Consider the following 16,359-nt stretch of genomic DNA (forward strand, 5'->3'; position numbering starts at 1 on the left):
CCCATTGAGTCTGCACCAACCACAATCCCACCCAGGCCCTATCCCCATAACCCCATGCATTTACCCTAGCTAGTCCCCCTGACACTAAGGGACAATTTAGCATGGCCAATCCACCTAACCCGCACATCTTTGGAGTGCGGGAGGAAACCCATGCAGACACGGGGAGAATGTGCAGACTCCACACAGACAGTGACCCGAGGCCAGGAATCGAACCCGGGTCCCTGGTGCTGTGAGGCAGCAGTGCTAACCGCTGTGCCGCCATGCCACCCCATTCAGCTCACTCAAGCTTAAATTCAGTCACTGAGCCGCAGTGTGTCCTTGGTGCCAGTGTTACTGATCCATTAGTGAAGGGTTAATGCAGTGACAATTGCTGGCACTCAGAGTGTGGACGAGTTATAGGATCAGTCGGTATAGAGCATAAAAATAACCAGAATGGATGTCTGAAGCCTCAGTCATCTGTACAACATTCTGTCAGATCGCAGCGTCTGAGAATGGTGGTGGTGGATGGGGAAGAGAGGGGGGAGTGTGGGAGCTGTGGTCAGCGTTGTGGTCAGGGTAGGGCGATTTGGGCAGAGGGGACTCAGGGGAATGAATGGGGGGGGGGGGGTCAGCACAGCTGCCCGTTCATGAGTTGATTACAGAGTAGCCAATTATTGTCTCCTGGTCGCTGTTAGTTGCCATCAGTAGAGAAGAGCAAAACATTCCTAAAAATTCATAAAGTTATTTTCAATAAGCAGCTCAGAAGTCTTTCCATTAATACTTCTACATCCTCTTCTTAAATTCCTGGTTTCCATAACTGGACCCTTTTCCAATCTCTGTCACTCCAATGAGCCGTCGCACACAGAAAGATGCTGCGAAAACAAAGTGAGTTCATGGTGAAATCGCAGAGGGAGCAAGTCTGCTGAGAAACGCTCAGAATTAATAACAATTGCAGGGCTACAGAATAAATGCCACGGTCAGAATCATCTGTTAACAGACAGAGCTCAGCCAATGAACTGGCTCGGGATTCATCGTGCATGCCTCCCACAGGGTGTAACGCCCTGAGTGTCGGAGAAATCAATTCCACATCACACAGCAACTTTTTCCCCCCTCAAACCCTTCCCAATCCTCTGTTGAGAAATTATGAATCGTCTTCCAGTGTCATTTCAGCACTGCTGCCTCACAGCCAGGGTTCAACTCCCCCAGCCTTGGCTGGAGTTTGCACATTCTCCCAGCGTCTGCATGGGTTTCCTCCGGGTGCTCCGGTTTCCTCCCACACTTCAAAGATGTGCAGGTTAGGTGGACTGGCCCATGCTAAATTGTCCCTTAGTGTCCAAAGATGTGTAGGTTAGCGAGGTAAATGTGTGGGGTTATGGGGATAGGGCCTGGGTAAGATGCTCTGTTGGTGAGTCGAAGCAGACCTGATGGGCTGAATGGCCTCCTCCTGCACTGTAGGGATTGTATGGATTCTATCCCGGGGATCACAATAATTCACTGTGTAAAAAAATGGTTTCTTCACCTCAGTGTTTTTCCAATTATCTTAAATTGGTGTCCTCACATAATCCGCATTCAGCCACTGGAAACAGCTTCTCTTCATTTCTTCCATTAATCTCCTCTTTGCCTGCTCTGCTTCTCCAGTGTTTCCACAGAACGACTGTCACTCAGACCCTGCAACCAGTTCAGTTAGTCCGCACCCCCTCGGAATGTGAACATTTCTGCAGCTCAGGTCAAACTTATTTCCAATAATGGGTTCACCATGTCTCTGTTACACTTGACATTTTACTGCACTGAGTTAAATCTGCAATGGCCCACCTATTTCACCAATCTGCCTACGTCTGCCTGAAGTGTCCCCCATCATCCTCATTGGCTTCTGAACTCCAGAGTGAGGTGAGAGTGACAGCCCTTGACATCAAGGCCACATTCGACCGAGTGTGGCATCAAGAAACCCGAGCGAAACTGGAGTCAATGAGTATCAGGGGGCAAACTCTCCGCTGGTTGGGCTCATACCCGGCACTAAGGAAGATGGTTGTGGTGGTTGGAGGTCAATGATCTCAGCTCCAGGACATCTCTGCAGGAGTCCCTCAGGGTCAGTGTCCTCAACCCAACCATCTTCAGCTGCTTCACCAATGACCTTCCCTCCATCATAAGGTCAGAATGGGGATGTTCGCTGATGATTGCACAATGTTCAGCACCATTCGCGACTCCTCAGATACTGAAGTTAGTGTCCAAATGCAGCAAGACCCAGACACAGCCAGGCTTGGGCTGATGTCAGCATCATTTATTTCCCATCCCTAATTGCCCTCAAGCAGCAAGTGGGGCAGCACCTAGAACTATGGCCCTTTCAGCAGCCGGTTAACAGCCAATGATGTACTCTGGGTCTGGAGTCACATGTAGGCCAGGTCGGGTAAGGATAGCAGATTTCCTTCCTGAAAGGACATTAGTGACCCAGATGGGTTTTTACAACAATCAAGTAGTTTCATGATTATTACTCAGGCACATTTTTAATGTCCAATTAATTAAGTTGAATTTTAATCCCCGGCTGTTATGATAGGACTGATTGCTCCAGAGTATTGGTCTGAGCCTCTTGATTACTATACCAGTGCCGTTATCACCATCTTACCATCCCTACTTTATTCACACCATATAGAATCTGATAGTGCAGGAGGAGGCCATTTGGTCCATCGGGTCTGTACCAACTCTGTAATAGACCTTTTCCCCCAGGCCCTATCCCTGCAACCCCACATATTTACCTAATCCTGACACATCTTGGGACACAAAGGGGCAATTTAGCATGGCCAATCCACCTAACCAGCACATCTTTGGACTGTGGAAGGAAACCAGAGCACCCGGAGGAAACCCACTCAAACACGGGGAGAACGTGCAAACTCCACACAGTCACCCAAGGCCAGAATTGAACCCGGGTCCCTGGCGCTGTGAGGCAGCAGTGTTAACCACTGTGCCACCCTTAAATCAGCCAGACAATGACCACCTCCAACAAAACAGAATCAAACCATCATCCTTTGACATTCAATGGCATTATCATCGCTGAATTCCCCACTATCAACATCCTGGGGGTTACCACTGACCAGAAACAGAGCTGGACTAACCATATACATACTGTGGCTGCAGAGCTATTGAATACAAAAGTAGGGATATAATGCTGGAACTGTATGAAACGCTGGTTAGGCCACAGCTGGAATTGTGTGTACAGTTATGGTCACAATACAAGGAGGACATAACTGCTCTGGAGAGAGAGCAGAGGAGAGTTACAGGAATGAATAAAAATTGCAGCAGTGAGGGATTGGATATGCGAGGGATATTTTCCTTACCACAGGAGGCTGAGGGATGACCTCATTGAGGTGTGAATAATTACGAGGGCCTAGACAGCGCAGACAGGAAAGACCTGTTTCCCCTAGCCGAGGGGAAGGTGATTGGTTGAAGGATTAGAGGGGACCTGAGGAAATTCTTTTTCACCCAGAGGGTGGTGGGTGTCCGGAAGTCACCATCTGAGCTGCTGCTTGAAGCTGAAACACTCAACTCAATGAAAAGATCCCGGGATGTGAGGCTGAAGCACTGGAACCTGTGAGGCTATGGACTGGGTGCGGGAAAGTGGGATTGAAATGAACACTGGTTTCTTTTGCCTCTTTTTTGGTTGGTGCAGACACGATGGGCTGAATGGCCTCTTTCTACACCGTGACCTTTCTATGGTCTAAGAGCAGGTCAGAAGCTGGGAATCCTGTGGCGAGTACCTCACCTCCTGACTCCCCAAAGCCTGTCCACCATCTACATGACACAAGTCAGGAGTGTGCTGGAATACTCCCCACTTGCCTGGACAAGCTTCAACACTCGAGAAGTTTGACACCATTCAGGACAAAGCAGCCCGCTTGATTGGCAGCCTATCCATCACCTTAAACATTCACCCCCTCCATCACCGACATAGTGGCAGCCGTGTACTCCATTTACAAGATGCACTGCAATTCACCAAGGCTCCTTCAACAGCACCTTCCAAACCCATGACCATCTAGAAGGACAAAAGCAGCAGAAACATGGGAACACCACCGCCTGGACGTTCCCCTCCAAGCCACTCACCACCCTTACTTGGAAATATATCACTGTTCCTCCCTAACAGCACTGTGGGTGTACCTACACCTCAGTGACAACAGTAGTTCAACAAGGCAGCTCACCACCATCTTCTCAAGGGGCAATTAGGAGTCTCTTGGCCCCTGTTATTTCCTTCTGCAGTTCCGTTCTGTGCTTTCTGTATTTAGATTGGTTCTTTGCTGAAGCAGGTGCAGCATTTCTCAGCCTCCTTTTCCCCGTTTCTATTTAAGTTCAGCATTTTCATTGATCCAGGGAATTAGAACTTGGGATGTCTTATTTTCGCCTTGTAGTTGTGACTATCTCCTCCTTGAAGACCTCCCATTGCTCATGTACTGTTTTATCAGCTAATCATTTATTCTAATCCATATTGTCAAATTCCTTTCCAACACATTGAAATTAACCCTCTTCCAGTTGTTTATTTTTCCACATTGGATTTGTCCTTTTCTAAACCTAGGATAATGTCCTTCTTTGTTTTCACTGTGAGACAGGATTTCTCAGCCGTCCCATGGAGAGCTATTACTGGACTCCTCTCAGTCTCACTAACACTGACAGGAGATTGGTGGGGACATGAGAAGTTTAAACATTACTGGAGAAAAACACTGCAGGTGCTGGAAAAAATTTATTCATTTGTGGGACATGGGCGTCGCTGGCTGGCCAGGTTTTATTGCCCATCCCTCGATGCCCTTGGACTCAGTGTCTCACTCGGCCGTTTCAGACGGCAGTTGAGAGTCAACCACATTGCTGTGGCTCTGGAATCACATGTAGGTCAGATCGAGTAAGGACGGCAGATTTCCTTCCCTAAAGGACATTAGTGAAGCAGATGGGTTTTTTCGACAATGGTTTCATGGTCATCAGTAGATTCTTAATTCCAGATATTTTTTACTGAATTCAAATTCCACCATCTGCCATGGCAGGATTCAAACCCGGGTCCCCAGAACATTAGCTGAGTTTCTGGGATAATATTCTAGCGATAATACCACTGGGCCATCGCCTCCCCGGTCTAATCTAATACCAAACTCAGAAAATGCTGGAAATACTCAGCAGGCCTGGCAGTGTCTGTGGAAAAAGACGTGATCCACCCGAAACTTCAACACAGTTCCTTTCTCCCGTGTGTCCGCACCAGCTGGGTGTTTCTCGCATTACCTATCTTTATTATAAAATTACCTGCTCCGACGAACAGCAGGAATGAACAGATGAGGACTGGGGAACCACTGACAAACACGCCAAACACAAAGTTGAAGAGCGGAGTCAGGAGCACAATCAGCCAGAACAACCAGTTGAGGAAAGCCCACGGCCGACGTCGAGGCTGGATAGCCTGCCCGGGGAAGGTGCCCTCCTTAGCATATTGCTCCTGGAGTGCATCCTGCGGTAGAGAGAAAAATACATTCCTGTTCAATATGTTTCTGCCTGCGAGGTGTTCAGGATAAGGGGCAGTGTGTGAAAAACTAGCATCTGGAATAAGTGAATTTTGGGGCCAATATAGTACGGTAATAAAAGTAACCTAAAATAGATTAGTTAATGCAAGAGAACTAAAGTTAAAGCATGGCAAGGCAGCTCAGTCGAGTGGAATGCATGTCCTGTAGTGTGTGTGAAGTCATGGACGATACCAGTGTCCCCGGCAACCTTTTTTTTTATACAGTAAGTGTTGCCAGCTCCAGAAGCTTGAGCTCCGGGTTTCAGAGCTCAGGAGTGACTGGAGTCACTGTGACGCATCCACGAGGCTGAAGGAGGTCAGGAGAGAGGGCAGAGTTCAGGTGGCAGATGCTGGGGTGGAAATGACAGGGAGATTGAGATTGGGAACCATTTGTTACTTTCTGGTCCTCTGTCACCTGATGAAACGGTTCAGAAAAACATAGTTCCTCATCAGAGAATTCAAAGAGAAGTTCTGTGAAATCCACACTGAGGTTCCGAGGGGCCAGTGTTCCTTTTAGGTTCAGAGTAAAGTATTCAGTACCAGGCCCTCAGGTCCAGCAGCAAGGAAATCAAGACGAAGTTGGTTCCATTTAAAATATCAGCTGACACAATGACCTTGCACTGACTTTACAAAGGACAGCACTTACAAAAAGTACTGACAAAGAGGCCCAGCAAACCCCTTTTAGACAGTGATCTTCACTACACTGGACGAATTATCCATCATAAACATAGGAGCACTGAATATATAACAGCGAGAATCAGTGTGTGTGGAACCCGTACCCCAGTGAGAGTCAGTGTGTGTGGGACCCGTACCCCAGTGAGAGTCAGTGTGTGTGGAACCCGTACCCCAGTGAGAGTCAGTGTGTGTGGGACCCCTACCCCAGTGAGAGTCAGTGTGTGTGGAACCCGTACCCCAGTGAGAGTCAGTGTGTGTGGAACCCGTACCCCAGTGAGAGTCAGTGTGTGTGGAACCCGTACCCCAGTGAGAGTCAGTGTGTGTGGAACCCGTACCCCAGTGAGAGTCAGTGTGTGTGGAACCCGTACCCAGTGAGAGTCAGTGTGTGTGGAACCCGTACCCCAGTGAGAGTCAGTGTGTGGGGAACCTGTACCCCAGTGAGAGTCAGTGTGTGTGGAACCCGTACCCCAGTGAGAGTCAGTGTGTGTTGAACCCGTACCCCAGTGAGAGTCAGTGTGTGTGGGACCCGTACCCCAGTGAGAGTCAGTGTGTGTGGAACCCGTACCCCAGTGAGAGTCAGTGTGTGTGGAACCCGTACCCCAGTGAGAGTCAGTGTGTGTGGAACCCGTACCCCAGTGAGAGTCAGTGTGTGTGGAACCCGTACCCCAGTGAGAGTCAGTGTGTGTGGAACCCGTACCCCAGTGAGAGTCAGTGTGTGTGGGAGCTGTACCCCAGTGAGAGTCAGTGTGTGTGGAACCCGTACCCCAGTGAGAGTCAGTGTGTGTGGGAGCTGTACCCCAGTGAGAGTCAGTGTGTGTGGAACCCGTACCCCAGTGAGAGTCAGTGTGTGTGGAACCCGTACCCCAGTGAGAGTCAGTGTGTGTGGAACCCGTACCCCAGTGAGAGTCAGTGTGTGTGGAACCCGTACCCCAGTGAGAGTCAGTGTGTGTGGAACCCGTACCCCAGTGAGAGTCAGTGTGTGTGGAACCCGTACCCCAGTGAGAGTCAGTGTGTGTGGAACCCGTACCCCAGTGAGAGTCAGTGTGTGTGGGAGCTGTACCCCAGTGAGAGTCAGTGTGTGTGGAACCCGTACCCCAGTGAGAGTCAGTGTGTGTGGGAGCTGTACCCCAGTGAGAGTCAGTGTGTGTGGAACCCGTACCCCAGTGAGAGTCAGTGTGTGTGGAACCCGTACCCTAGTAAGAAGAATGGATGTAACAAACAAAAAATGAAGCTAACTATCGCCTCGGTTACAGAACCGATATTTCTCCTCATCTCAGGATGGATTATGAAAGGAAATGAAGCCTCGATCTGATATTACCTTTTCCTGGTACAGTCTATGGAGCCAAGCTGAACATTCCTTCTCATCTTCAGGAATATCTTCCATAGGAAACCTCCTGTCAAGGAAACCGCAATATCTGAAAGCTGCCTGGAATGTTCTGACCAATATTCCCAAATTGAAGCAATTAACCGTGCATTTCATCTGCGGTGCACACTGTGGACTCACACATCATGAACATCACACCGAGGTGCACACACTCCCTCAGAGGCACACACTCGGGTACACACACACACTCGGGTACACACCCACTCGGAGGCACACACTCCCTCAGAGGCACACACTCCCTCAGAGGCACACACTCCCTCAGAGGCACACACTCCCTCAGAGGCACACACTCGGGTACACACACACACTCGGGTACACACCCACTCGGAGGCACACACTCCCTCAGAGGCACACACTCCCTCAGAGGCACACACTCCCTCAGAGGCACACACTCCCTCAGAGGCACACACTCCCTCAGAGGCACACACTCCCTCAGAGGCACACACTCCCTCAGAGGCACACACTCCCTCAGAGGCACACACTCCCTCAGAGGCACACACTCCCTCAGAGGCACACACTCCCTCAGAGGCACACACTCCCTCAGAGGCACACACTCCCTCAGGGGTACACACACACACTCGGGTACACACACACACACACTCGGGTACACACACACACTCGGGTACACACACACACACACTCGGGTACACACACACACACACTCGGGTACACACACACACACACTCGGGTACACACACACACACACTCGGGTACACACACACACACACTCGGGTACACACACACACACACACTCGGGTACACACACACACACACTCGGGTACACACACACACACACACTCGGGTACACACACACACACACTCGGGTACACACACACACACACTCGGGTACACACACACACACACTCGGGTACACACACACACACACTCGGGTACACACACACACACACTCGGGTACACACACACACACACTCGGGTACACACACACACACACTCGGGTACACACACACACACACTCGGGTACACACACACACACACTCGGGTACACACACACACACACTCGGGTACACACACACACACACTCGGGTACACACACACACACACTCGGGTACACACACACACACACTCGGGTACACACACACACACACTCGGGTACACACACACACACACTCGGGTACACACACACACACACTCGGGTACACACACACACACACTCGGGTACACACACACACACACTCGGGTACACACACACACACACTCGGGTACACACACACACACACTCGGGTACACACACACACACACTCGGGTACACACACACACACACTCGGGTACACACACACACACACTCGGGTACACACACACACACACTCGGGTACACACACACACACACTCGGGTACACACACACACTCGGGTACACACACACACACACACACTCGGGTACACACACACACACACACTCGGGTACACACACACACACACTCGGGTACACACACACACTCCCTCAGAGGCACACACTCCCTCAGAGGCACACACACACACTCCCTCAGAGGCACACACTCCCTCAGGGGTACACACACACACACACTCGGGTACACACACACTCGGGTACACACACTCCCTCAAGGGTACACACACACACTCGGGTACACACACACACTCGGGTACACACACACACTCGGGTACACACACACACTCAGAGGCACACACACACACACACTCAGAGGCACACACTCCCTCAGAGGCACACACACACACTCCCTCAGAGGCACACACTCCCTCAGGGGTACACACACACTCGGGTACACACACACTCGGGTACACACACTCCCTCAAAGGCACACACTCCCTCAGGGGTACACACACACACTCGGGTACACACACACACACACTCGGGTACACACACACACACACTCGGGTACACACACACACACACTCGGGTACACACACTCCCTCAGAGGCACACACTCCCTCAGAGGCACACACTCCCTCAGAGGCACACACTCCCTCAGAGGCACACACTCCCTCAGAGGCACACACTCCCTCAGAGGCACACACTCCCTCAGAGGCACACACTCCCTCAGAGGCACACACTCGGGTACACACACTCCCTCAGGGGTACACACACACACTCGGGTACACACACACACTCAGAGGCACACACACACACTCCCTCAGAGGCACACACACACTCCCTCAGAGGCACACACACACACTCCCTCAGAGGCACACACACACACTCCCTCAGAGGCACACACACACACTCCCTCAGAGGCACACACACACACTCCCTCACAAAGACACTCGGGTATACACACTCCCTCACAGACACACACTTGGGTACACACACCCCCTCACAGACACAAACCAGGGTACACACACTGCCTCACAGAGACACACACTCGGGTACATACACCCCCTCATAGGAACACAAACCCTTGTACGCACACCCCTTCACAGGGAGACACACCCCCTCATAGACGCACACACACGGTGGGGGGGTTGCTGTTGTGCACACATATCACAGGGACACACTATTGTACACATCCCCCTCAGAGAGACGCACTCGCATACACGCACACACCCCCTCCCCTGTTTCAGAGAACACATCCTGGTACACGCCCACACCCTGCCACCCCTCACAGAGACACACAGTCAGGTACACACACCCTCAGAGATCCACATTCTGGAATGCGCATCGCTAGAGATACACACACTGATACACACGACCCCCACCCTCACGTACACACACACGCTGGTACACATATTCCCACCGAGTTAAAGTTCTGTCACCATAGAGATAAACGGCACAGGAACAGGCCCTTCGGCCCAATCCGCCCAGGCTTCCTAAACTGAACCACTCCTATTTGCGTTTGGCCCATATCCCTCTAAACCTTTCCCATCCGTGTACCTGTCCAAATGTCTTTTAAATGTTGTGACTGTACCCGTCTCTACCACCTCCTCTGGCAGCTCATTCCATACACGCACCATCCTGAGAGAAAAGTTGCCTCTAGGTCCCTTTTAAATCTCTCCCTTATCACTTTAAACCTCTGTCCTTTAGTTTTGGACTCCCCTACCCTGGGGAAAAGACCTTAGCTACTCATTCCCCTCCTGATTTTATAAAGCTCTATGAGGTCACCCCTCATCCTCCTACACTCCAGGGAAAAAGTCCCAGTCTATCCAGCCTCTCCATATAATTCAAACCTTCCAGTCCCAAACATCCTTGCAAATCCTTTTTTGCTTCCTTTCCAGTTTAATAACATCCTTCCTGTATCAGGGCGGCCAGACTTGTACACAATACTCCAAATCTGGCCGCACCAATGTCTTGTACAGTTGTAACAGAATGTCCCAATTCCTGTACTCAGTGCTCTGACTGATGAAGGCAAGTGTGTCAAATGCCTTCACCACCCTGTCTGTCTGTGACGACACTTTCATAGAACATAGAACATTACAGCGCAGAACAGGCCCTTCGGCCCACGATGTTGCACCGACCAGTTAAAAAAAAAACTGTGACCCTCCAACCTAAACCAATTTCTTTTTGTCCATGAACCTATCTACGGATCTCTTAAACGCCCCCAAACTAGGCGCATTTACTACTGATGCTGGCAGGGCATTCCAATCCCTCACCACCCTCTGGGTAAAGAACCTACCCCTGACATCGGTTCTATAACTACCCCCCCTCAATTTAAAGCCATGCCCCCTCGTGCTGGATTTCTCCATCAGAGGAAAAAGGCTATCACTATCCACCCTATCTAAACCTCTAATCATCTTATATGTTTCAATAAGATCCCCTCTTAGCCGCCGCCTTTCCAGCGAAAACAATCCCAAATCCCTCAGCCTCTCCTCATAGGATCTCCCCTCCATACCAGGCAACATCCTGGTAAACCTCCTCTGCACCCTCTCCAAAGCCTCCACATCCTTCCTGTAATGTGGGGACCAGAACTGCACACAGTACTCCAAGTGCGGCCGCACCAGAGTTGTGTACAGTTGCAACATAACGCTACGACTCCTAAATTCAATCCCCCTACCAATAAACGCCAAGACACCATATGCCTTCTTAACAACCTTATCTACTTGATTCCCAACTTTCAGGGATCTATGCACACATACACCTAGATCCCTCTGCTCCTCCACACTATTCAAAGTCCTCCCGTTAGCCCTATACTCAACACATCTGTTATTCCTACCAAAGTGAATTACCTCACACTTCTCCGCATTAAACTCCATCCGCCACCTCTCGGCCCAACTTTGCAACCTGTCTAAGTCTTCCTGCAAACTACGACACCCTTCCTCACTGTCTACCACACCACCGACTTTGGTGTCATCAGCAAATTTGCTAATCCACCCAACTATACCCTCATCCAGATCATTAATAAATATTACAAACAGCAGTGGCCCCAAAACAGATCCCTGAGGTACACCACTTGTAACCGCACTCCATGATGAATATTTACTATCAACCACCACCCTCTGTTTCCTATCCGCTAGCCAATTCCTGATCCAATTTCCTAGATCACCCCCAATCCCATACATCTGCATTTTCTGCAGAAGCCTACCATGGTGAACCTTATCAAACGCCTTACTAAAATCCATATATACCACGTCCACTGCCTTGCCCCCATCCACCTCCTTGGTCACTTTCTCAAAAAACTCAATAAGGTTAGTAAGGCACGACCTACCTGCCACAAAACCATGCTGACTATCACCTATCAATTCATTACTCTCCAAATAACTATAAATCCTATCCCTTATAATTTTTTCCAACATCTTGCCGACAACAGAAGTGAGACTCACCGGTCTATAATTCCCGGGGAAGTCTCTGTTCCCCTTCTTAAACAATGGGACAACATTCGCTAACCTCCAATCTTCTGGTACTATACCAGAGGCCAACGACGACCTGAAGATCAGAGCCAGAGGCTCTGCAATCACTTCTCTTGCCTCCCAGAGAATCCTTGGATAAATCCCATCCGGACCAGGGGATTTATCTATTTTCAGACCCTCCAGAATATCCTGCACATCCTCCTTATCAACTGTAATACTGTCTATTCTACTCCCTTGCAACCCAGTGTCCTCCTCAGCTATATTCATGTCCCCTTGCGTGAACACCGAAGAGAAATATTGGTTCAATGCTTCACCAATCTCCTCCGGTTCCACACATAACTTCCCTCTGCCATCTATAACTGGCCCTAAACTTGCCCTAACCAACCTTCTGTTCTTGACATACCTATAGAACGCCTTAGGATTCTCTTTAACCCTATCCGCCAAAGTCTTCTCATGTCCCCTTTTAGCCCTTCTAAGCTCGCTCTTCAACTCCCTCTTAGCCAATCTAAAGCTTTCTAGTGCACTACCCGAGTGCTCACGTCTCATCCGAACATAAGCCTCCTTTTTCTTTTTAACCAACAAAGAAACTTTTTTGGTGCACCACGGTTCCCTAGCCCTACCAATTCCTCCTTGCCTGACAGGGACATACCTATCACAGACTCGCAGTAGCTGCTCCTTGAAAAAACTCCACATGTCGGACGTTCCCAGTCCCTGTAATCTCCTAGTCCAACCTATGTTTCCTAATTCTCTCCTAATAGCCTCATAATTACCCTTCCCCCAGCTAAAACCACTGGCCCGAGGTTCATGCCTATCCCTTTCCATCACTAAGGTGAACGTAACCGAATTGTGGTCACTATCACCAAAATGCACACCAACTTCCAAGTCTAGCACCTGGTCTGGCTCATTTCCCAGCACCAGATCCAATATAGCCTCACCTCTAGTTGGCCTGTCTACATACTGAGTCAAAAAACCTTCCTGCACGCTTTGAACAAAAACTGACCCCTCTAACGAGCTAGAGCTATAACAATTCCAGTCAATATTAGTCAAGTTAAAATCCCCCATAACAATTGCCCTATTACTATCACTCCTAAGCAGGATTGACTCCGCAATCCTTTCCTCAACCTCTCTAGAACTTTTAGGAGGTCTATAAAAGACTCCCAACAGGGTGACCTCTCCTCTCCTATTTCTAATCTCCGCCCATACTACCTCAACAGATAAGTCCTCATCAAACCTCCTCTCTGACACTGTGATACAATCTCTGACCAATAATGCTACCCCTCCCCCTCTTCTACCTCCTTCCCTACTTCGACTAAAACATTTGAACCCCGGGACCTGCAGCATCCATTCCTGCCCCTGCTCTATCCATGTCTCTGAAATAGCCACAACATCGAAGTCCCAGGTACTGATCCACGCTGCAAGTTCACCCACTTTATTGCGAATACTCCTGGCATTGAAGTATACACATTTCAAACCCTGCTCCACCCCACCTCTGCAATGCCGTGCATTGCAGTCCCCATCCATGCATCCCTCACTTTCAGCCCCACTACTCAGGATCCCTCCCCCCCCCCGAATCAGTTTAAACCTCCCTGCATGGCCTTAGCAAATTTACCCCCCAGGATATTGGTCCCCTTCTGATTAAGGTGTAGACCATCCTTCTCATAGAGGTCACACCTTCCCCAGTACGAGCCCCAATTGCTTAAGTACCTGAACCCCTCCCTCCTGCACCATCCCCTCAGCCATGAATTCAAACCTTCCCTCTCCCTATTCCTCTCTAAACTATCCCGTGGTACAGGCAAGAGTCCAGAGATAACCACTCTGTCAGTCTTGGCCTTTAGTTTCCACCCCAACTCCATAAATCCCTGCCTAATATCCCCTTCCCCTATCCTCCCTATGTCGTGTGTCCCCACATGTACAATAACTTGTGGTTTATCTCCCTCCCCCCTAAGAGTCCTGAATACCCTGTCAGACACATCCCGGACCCCAGCCCCTGGTAGGCAACACACCAACCCTGAGTCCCTACCTTTAGTTCCGACCCTCCTATCTGTCCCCTTAATTGTGGAGTCCCCAATCACAAGGCCCAGTCTTTTACAGCCCCTAACCACCTGAGCTTTCTCACTCGGCTCACCCCCAGAGATCTGCTCTCTATGCTCAGTTGATTCCTCCTCAACTGTAGCCTCCAGCACCGAAAACCTATTATGGAGGGGAACCGCCCCAGGGGATTGTCTTCCCGATTGCTTCTTACCCCTCCTCCTGGCATTGACCCAAGCCTCATTTCTAGGAGTTACTATTTCTCTATAACTCCTATCAACTTCCACCTCCGCCTCCCGAATTATGCGGAGTTCCTCTACCTCCCCCTCTAGCTCCTTTACACGCTCCTCCAGAAGCTGCAATCTAATGCACTTCTTACAACTAAAATCTCCTGAAACACTACTGGATTTCCTCACCACATACATCCCACAGGAGATGCAGCATACTGCCTGAACTGCCATCCCTGAAGCCATTACCAGCAAGAAAAAAAGAAAACAAAAAACTTCCCCACACTTATAATTAGGTTAGAGGAGGATGGAAGGGTGGGATCCTCTACCAGTGTAGAGGATCGGGTATCTCCTCTGCACCAATTTATAGGGCTAGGGGCCCGAGAGAAAAAAAAAAACTACTACTGAGGGGGAACCACCCAGGTAACTGACTTTTAAAGTTAAAATAAAAACCCTTCCCAGACTCCTTTGCTGCCCCCTTCTAGTTTTCACTTTAAACTTGAAAAACTGCTGTTAAAGTAAAGGCCAAAAAAATACACACACTAGCTGACTAATTAAATAAATAAACAATTCAATTAATCCAATTAATCTCTTACCAGCACTGCTGCTTTTCAATCACCCCTCTCAGCTTGCTCCAGTGGATCAATGAGCTATGGAACTATGTACCTGCACCCCTAGTTCTCTCGGTTTGACAACACTCTCCAGGGCCCTACCATTAACTGAGTAAGTCCTGCCCTGGTTCGATCTACCAAAATGCAACACCTAGCATTTATCTGAATTAAACTCCATCTGCCATTCCTTGGTCCACTGGCTCAATTGATCAAGATCCAGTTGTAGTCTTAGATAACCTTCTTCACTGTCCACTATGCCACCAATTTCAATGTCATCTGCAAACTTACTAACCATGCCCCCTGTATTCTCATCCAAAACATTAATATAAATGACAAATAACAGTGGACCCAGCACCGATCCCTGAGGCACACCGCTGGTCACAGGGCTCCAGTTTGAAAAACAACCCTCTGCAACCACCCACTGCTGCCTACCGGCAAGCCAATTTTGTGTCCAATTTGTTACTTCTCCTTGGATCCCACATGATCTAACCTTACTGACCTGTCTACCATGTGGTATCTTGTCAAAGGCCTTGCTAAAGTCCATGTAGACAATGTCTACTGCACTGACCTCAAGATCACCCCTTCAAAAAACTCTAGCAAATTTGTAAGATGCGATTTTCCACGCACAAAGCCATGTTGACTGTCCCCAATCAGCCCTTCCCTTTCCAAATACATGTAGACCTTGTCTCTCAGAATCCCCTCCAAACACTTAGCCACCACTGACGTGAGGCTCACCGCTCTGTTGTTCCTTGACTTTCCCCTGCCACCTTTCTAAAATAACGGCACAACATTTGCCTCCCTCCAATCTTCCAGCACCTCACGCGTGGCTGCTGGTGACACAAATATCTCTGCTTGGAGCCCCACAATTTCCTCCCTAGCCTCCCACAATGTCCTGGGATCCACGTGATCAGGTCCCAGGGATTAATCTACCTTTATGCATTTTAAGACATCCAGTTTCCCCCCTCTGAAATGTTGACGCTTTTCAAGGCATCACTATTTACTTCCCCGAATTCCCCAGCTTCCATGTCTTTCCCCACAGTGAATGCTGGGGAGAAATATTCGTTTAGAATTTCACCCATCACCTGTGGCTCCAAACATAGATGACCTTGTTGATCTTTAAGAGGCTCTATTCTCTCCCTAGTTACTCTTTTGCCTTTAATATA

General features: G+C 49.4%; 1 protein-coding gene across 2 annotated transcripts in view; it reads right to left on the bottom strand.

The window, feature by feature from the left end:
• Positions 1-614: 614 nt before the first annotated feature.
• Positions 615-16,359, bottom strand: part of LOC144506665 (1-acyl-sn-glycerol-3-phosphate acyltransferase gamma-like) — a 55,641-nt gene continuing 39,896 nt past the window's right edge. For both annotated transcript variants that reach the window (XM_078233076.1, XM_078233077.1), the window contains exons 7-9: positions 7,488-7,563; positions 5,245-5,443; positions 615-851 (exon numbers count right to left, since the gene is read on the bottom strand). In XM_078233076.1, the coding sequence (XP_078089202.1) occupies positions 763-851; positions 5,245-5,443; positions 7,488-7,563 (364 nt within the window). In that variant the 3' untranslated portion in view covers positions 615-762. The remainder of the gene's footprint in view (positions 852-5,244; positions 5,444-7,487; positions 7,564-16,359) is intronic.

Source organism: Mustelus asterias, chromosome 17 (assembly GCF_964213995.1).
Source record: "Mustelus asterias chromosome 17, sMusAst1.hap1.1, whole genome shotgun sequence".
Classification (NCBI taxonomy): domain Eukaryota; kingdom Metazoa; phylum Chordata; class Chondrichthyes; order Carcharhiniformes; family Triakidae; genus Mustelus; species Mustelus asterias.